This window comes from Saccopteryx bilineata, chromosome 11 (genome assembly GCF_036850765.1).
Source record: "Saccopteryx bilineata isolate mSacBil1 chromosome 11, mSacBil1_pri_phased_curated, whole genome shotgun sequence".
Lineage (NCBI taxonomy): Eukaryota > Metazoa > Chordata > Mammalia > Chiroptera > Emballonuridae > Saccopteryx > Saccopteryx bilineata.
In genome coordinates this window covers 20,944,868-20,950,867 of record NC_089500.1, presented here as the reverse complement: position 1 = coordinate 20,950,867, position 6,000 = coordinate 20,944,868, and the positions used below count along the sequence as shown (strand labels likewise).

Genomic DNA, 6,000 nt, shown 5'->3' with positions numbered 1-6,000 from the left:
AATTTCTCAGCAAATTAATGCAAACATAATTCAAGTACATCATTTAAATTTATTGTCATGTAATAAATCTTTCACAGAAATAAGCAGCTCCGGGCGGGTCCAGAGCGCGGTGGCGCTGGGGGCGTGTCTGCACACGCTGCCCCCACGGCTGCAGCTCCAGCTGAGCTCCAGGCCAGTGGGCACGTCTGCTATGTGGTTAATTCAAAGGGGTTGGGGTGGGGGTGATGGGGCTTTGGGGCCCTTGGTGAGCTGGGTGGCCTGGGGAAGACTGGGATGCCCCCACCCCACAAGAATGGATGGTCCTGCGGCCCAGTGACTGTGTCCCATGGCACTGCCTAGCCCTCAGCCAGACAGTTCGGAGACTCAGTGGCTCCACATGACCCTCTAAAAATTTCGCGTTTTGGTATAAAGAAAGCAAATCAAAATGCTTCAGAAAGAAATTAAAGCTGTAAATCACTTCCCCACCTGGGGAGCTTGGCTTCAGCACGGGTCTGGACAAGGGTAATGAAACCGCCCAGCTGACCTCAAAAGCTGCTGGGCGGGGCAGCCCAGGCTGCTCACGGTCGAAGCCGCATAGATGGGCAGGGTTTTCACCCTTTCCTAGAGTTCGTGCGACTAAGGAGAGCTCCTCCGAGACCCTCAGGAGGCTGTGATGGGCCAGCACAACTCTGGCCCCCAGCCAGGACCCAGGGCCGGAGGGAAGCTGGTGTCTGACAGGTCGGAGGGCAGCAGGCTGGGGCGGGGCTCCCACGCAGAAATACTCTTGTTGTGAACAGAACCAGGCTCCTCATCGAGAAGGTGAGTGGAGCCGGGCGGCCGTGGACGTGGAGTAGCCTGGACAGGACTGCCCCACCCGCACCCCCCGAGATGTCCCTCTCCAGCTCAGAGACCAAATGCGGACCATCTAGGCCCCAAAGAGTTTCAACAGAGTCAGAAGTGAAGAGGAAACATGTTTCTCATTTCATGTGGAATACTGTATTAATCAAATTTGTCTTCTTTTTCTCCTATTAGTCTGGTTGAAGAAAACAAAGATTGCTTTTGAAACGAAGCTTTTCTTTTCCTAATGATTAATACCGAGTAGATGAACTTAATTTGTACTAGACTCCAATTGAATTCAGCTCCAGTGTGGAGGCCACATCACCAGAAAAGCTTGTCTGGGCTCTGTGAGGCGGAGCCGTTTCTGTCCTTGAGAGCGACATAGGGGACGGCAAGGCCGACCGCAGCTGCCCGGGCACGGTGTGCGCTCATCCTGGGCTCCGAGAGGCCACCACACTACACGCACAGCGTCCTTTCCTCACTGATTCCTGCCTCATCATCTTTCTAGATTGATATTTCTGAACGTTGAAACACACACACACACACACACACACACACACACACACACACACACACACACGACTAAAATAAAACTCTTGAACATGCAAAAAAACCCAACCAGTATTTACTGGTGAAGTGTCATATGCCTAAGGCATCAGGTCCCTGGAAATGCTCTAGAATTTGGTTTAGAAAGAAATAAAATTGCATGTGGGATAGCAGTTTTTATGTTTATTATTGTGTGTGTCCCTCCAACACGTTTTTGCACTACAATCTAAGCTGAGTGACCTACTGCCAACTGGCTCCAATCCTCTATCTCCAAGTGTGCGAGGGAAACACGCCCGTGTGACACTCTCTAACAGAAGGTGCACTGGGTGACCTGCCTAGGTCTGCTCCCCAGAAAGAAAGTTCTAGAGGGCTGCTGAGCTGGAGGGCTCCGTGGGCGGCAGCGCCTCAGTCAGAATCCATCGTGAACAGCTGGATGTCCTGTGGGTCCCAGTACAGGCCTGTGGCTGAGTTGTAGACCAGGGACCAGACATAGGGGATAAAGAACTCCTCGGGCTGCTCCTCTTCCACATATTTGAATTTCAGTTCTGGAAATTTCTGCAAACAGAAACAAGAAGATTTTACAATCTCACAGTTCCGTGCAAAAGCAAAGGCAGTAGCAGTTGCTAAGTGGCAATGTGGTGGGCAGGGGGCCTGCCCCCCGTCGGTCACAGGCTGGAGCACTCTGGCGGGACAAGCTCCGGCTCCCAATGGCCCCTGAGAACATGGAGTTCCTGCAGGAAGGGCACACGGCCCCCGTGGTACCTGGCGGCTGAGCGGGGCAGGCACCGAGAGAGGAAGGGCAGGGAGAGGGCAGCAGACTGGGAAGTGGGCCCTGCGTGGGACTCCGTGCAATGGGGCGGGCTGCACAAAGGGGGGCTTTGTTTTCAGGGGTGAGGTCCTCACAATGCCGAAGCCCTGACCTGGGGGTGGGCACGTGTCTGCGGTGGCGCTGGTCATCTGGGGCGGCAGCTGCGCTGCACAGCGTGGCCTCGCCACCGCCCCCTTGGGAGCTGCTCGTGGTGGCTTCAGCTTTGCAGAAGGGGCTGAGGCGACCCCTCACTGAGGCTCAGGAAGAGTGAGGCTGGCCGTGCCAACGCCGCCCGGTGACCGAGCCTGCACTCTTTGTGTCGCGCTTCTCCAGGACTTGTGATCTGCTTTTCTGGCTTCCTCCTATTTACTGCAGCCGGGCAGAGGGGCGAGCCCCCGGGCCTCTTCCCTTGCGGAGGTGACCCCAGCAGGCGTGGGGGCAGCTGGTTGACCCTTGTCCCAGGTGGAGCGGGGAGAAGAGGGCAAAGGTGTCTCATGAGGAGGGCAGAGCAGCAGGCTGAGGGGGAGGGCTGGAGGAGGGACAGGAGCACACGCAGGGTGCACAGCCCGCAAGGGTGGCGATCTGCCCGTCTATCTGCTGCTGAGCCCCCAGACAGTGGCCCGGCACTTAAATAATTTGATAAATGAACGTATCACAGAAACAATCAACCATATACTGGGCTGACTATGTCCTGGGCACAATGGTAAAGCTTTATGCATGTGATAGTATTCAATCGTTTTTATGTAAGTAATTCAGTCTTTCGTTATCTTCGCTGAGAGCCTGCTACTCTGCCTGGCAGGCACGCGTGGGCCAGGGTCCGGGAGATGGTGCGGCAGCCACATGGTGCCTGTCCTCACAGAAGTGGCTTCTCATGCAGACACATGCAGACAGCAGCAGCAACAGCACAAGGGTAGCAGCAGCAGCGAGACAGACAAGGGCCCGAGGCTGCAGAGGCCTGAGGGCGGTAGGGCAGGTGGCCAGGTGAGGGGGGAAGGGTGTTTCTCCTGAGGGAAAGGCAGGAGGGACGGCCTGAGTGTGAGGCAGGAGGCGCCCTGTGCAGGAGGGTGGGAAGGGGAACCCTGGGGAGGCACAGGAGGAGTCCTGGCAGCCTTGGAGGGGCTGAGAGGGGTTCTGGAGAGAGTGCTCTGTGCCGGGACCACTTGGGTCACAGGATGGAGACCTGGAAAGCACGGGGGGGGGGGGGGGGGGAGGGGCCAGGTGAGGGCTAACAGGTTGAATTAGGATGACACTAGTTAGGTGGGTTTACAAGATATTAAAAGGAAAGGGTGGTGGATGGGTACAGGAGACACACATATGGTTACAGGGTTTTTAAAACAGCATTTACAGTGATTAAGACTAAACATCTAGCTCTGGCCGAACAGCTTTGGTTGGTTAGAATGTCATCCTGATACCCCAAGGTGGAGAGTTTGATCCCCAGGCAGGGCACATTCAGAAACAGATAAATGTTTCTGTCTCCCTCCCTCTCCCATCCTCTCTCTCTAAAATCAATCAATCATAATAAAGAAAGACTAAGCATCTAAGTGCTGGACCCTCAGAGCTCCAGGACAAGGAGGGTAGAGCCGGGTTAGGTGGGAAAAGCTTGAGGGCTGGAGCAAGTTCCATCTTTAGATAGCACACAGGGAGCCTGGGAGGGTGGGCACCCTGGGCATGGGCATTACTTCAGCATTCCGCAGACAGCACAGTCCCCATCTGCATGGCTTTAATGGAAGCCGACTCCAGCCCCCGGCCCCCCGTGATATGTAAACACAGAGTGCACACAGAGGAGTTTTGTACGCGGCCAGAGCTCCAGCATGCCTGCCCCTACACATGCACTCGCCTTCAGGCCTATGCAGAACGCCTTGGGCTGCAGGACAGCCTGCCTATCAGCATGTCGCATCAGCTCTTTATCATCGGCACAGAGCCTAGACGTCTCAGTGTTGCCGAGGACGACGTCAGTGACTGCAGGTTAGAGGACAACTTCTCCCACTGGGCATTGTGGGTCAGTCTGGCTGACAGTGTCTGGTCAGCTGAGGGATATGCACTCCTTCCAGCACACAGCGACACGCCCGGGATTCAATCGGGGCCGCCTAGTTTTCCATTCCCTCGTCAACCACTCATGAAGTCCCCGGAATCCCCCCACCCCGGGCCAGCACCGTAACTGCTAAGTAGCCGGATGGTCCCTCGGGGCCCTGGGGCCCTTGGCATCCTTGTTGAGCCTCCTCACACTATGTGCTGCTTCTGGCCTGGCATGGGGATCTCAGGTGTGAAGGGGCAGGGTTCTTGGAGGCGGCAATAAGTCTTTTTCATGCAATCAGGTGTCTTACAGGCAGCAACACAATGATAATCTTTTCTGTGAAAAATCGGCATTGTAGCAATAGGGTGCAGCCAGCAGTCACCACCCACGAGCGCTCCTGGGCACAAGTCCGTCTGGAACCTCCACACACAGCTTTGTGGTCAGGCCCCACGGTGTCTTGCTGGGGCCGATGTGGCCAACCCCCTAACGGAAGGGGCAGCAGGGCCTGGAGAGGCTAAGCGGCTGGTTCCAGGCCAGGCCACAGGGCTAGAAGCTGACAGACCCCACCCGTGGGGGAGCTCAGGGAAAGTGGCAGATCCCAGGGTGCTCCCACTTCTCCCATGACCACCCGGTTGAAAAACAAAGGCGGCACCTCTCAGCTCACTGGCTTCCTTCCTTCACAACAATCCGTGCCTGTCTCTCGTTTACTTATGCACCATATGTCTCTCCTGCTGGACCACGGGCAGGAACAGTACAAGTATGTGGCACACTACTGGCATCTAAGAAATGTTTGCTGAATGATGAGTTAAACCAGTGGTAGTCAACCTGGTCCCTACCGCCCACTAGTGGGCGTTCCAGCTTTCATGGTGGGCAGTAGCGGAGCAACCAAAGTATAAATAAAAAGATTTAACTATAGTAAGTTGTTTTATAAAGATTTATTCTGCCAAACTTAGTGAAAACCCGACATAAAATACTTGGTAAGTAATTATTATTATATGCTTTCACTTGCTGTAACTCTGCTTTATAAATTTTATAAAGTAAAGTTACTTCCCTACTTTATAAATCACCATTACTGTGGAACCGGTGGGTGGTTAGAAAATTTTACTACTAACAGAGAAACAAAAGTGGGCGGTAGGTATAAAAAGGTTGACTACCCGAGTTAAATGAATGAATGCATGACTTTGGATTTGCACAATAGCCCTGTGACAGGTATTCTTAACTCTATTGTATAAGACAACCAAGGTTCACAAGGATAAATAACAAGCCAAGGAGAACAGAGCTAGTAAGTGGGGAGCCAGGGGCTGAATGAAAGACGCCTCCCACTGTGGCCTCTCCGAATCAACACACACCTGGCTGTGCTGTGTCTTCAGAGGGGTCTGTATCCTGTATGGATACTAAGTTCCCATGTCTTCCCAGTAGAGACAGGCGTCAGACATTTCCTCAGTGTCCCCGGCCACTAGTCAGCGCCTGTTTCCTCGCTGAGGAAGTCCCAGGTCCCTGTTCTGGCTCTGGAGCCCAGGCGGCCCCGGGGGGGCAGGAGGCCTGGCTCTGCCCTGGCTCAGCCACTGGCAAGCTGGACAGCTTGGGGCAGGTCCCAGCATTTCCCCAGGACTCAGTTTTCTCACCTTGTAGAAAATGAAGGACCTTGCTGACCTGTGGTGGCACAGTGGCTAAACTGTCAACCTGGGATCGCCATTTCAAAACCTTGGGCTTGCCTGGTCAAGGCACATGCGAGAAGCAGCTACTATGAATTGATGCTTCCCACTCCCCCACATGCTTCTCTCTCTAAAGTCAATCAATAATAATAATAAAAAAA

General features: G+C 54.1%; 1 protein-coding gene across 3 annotated transcripts in view; it reads right to left on the bottom strand.

The window, feature by feature from the left end:
• Positions 1-1,523: 1,523 nt before the first annotated feature.
• The window catches only part of DYM (dymeclin), a 306,792-nt gene continuing 302,315 nt past the window's right edge, over positions 1,524-6,000 (bottom strand). For all 3 annotated transcript variants that reach the window (XM_066246552.1, XM_066246551.1, XM_066246553.1), the window contains one exon: positions 1,524-1,917. In XM_066246552.1, the coding sequence (XP_066102649.1) occupies positions 1,768-1,917 (150 nt within the window). In that variant the 3' untranslated portion in view covers positions 1,524-1,767. The remainder of the gene's footprint in view (positions 1,918-6,000) is intronic.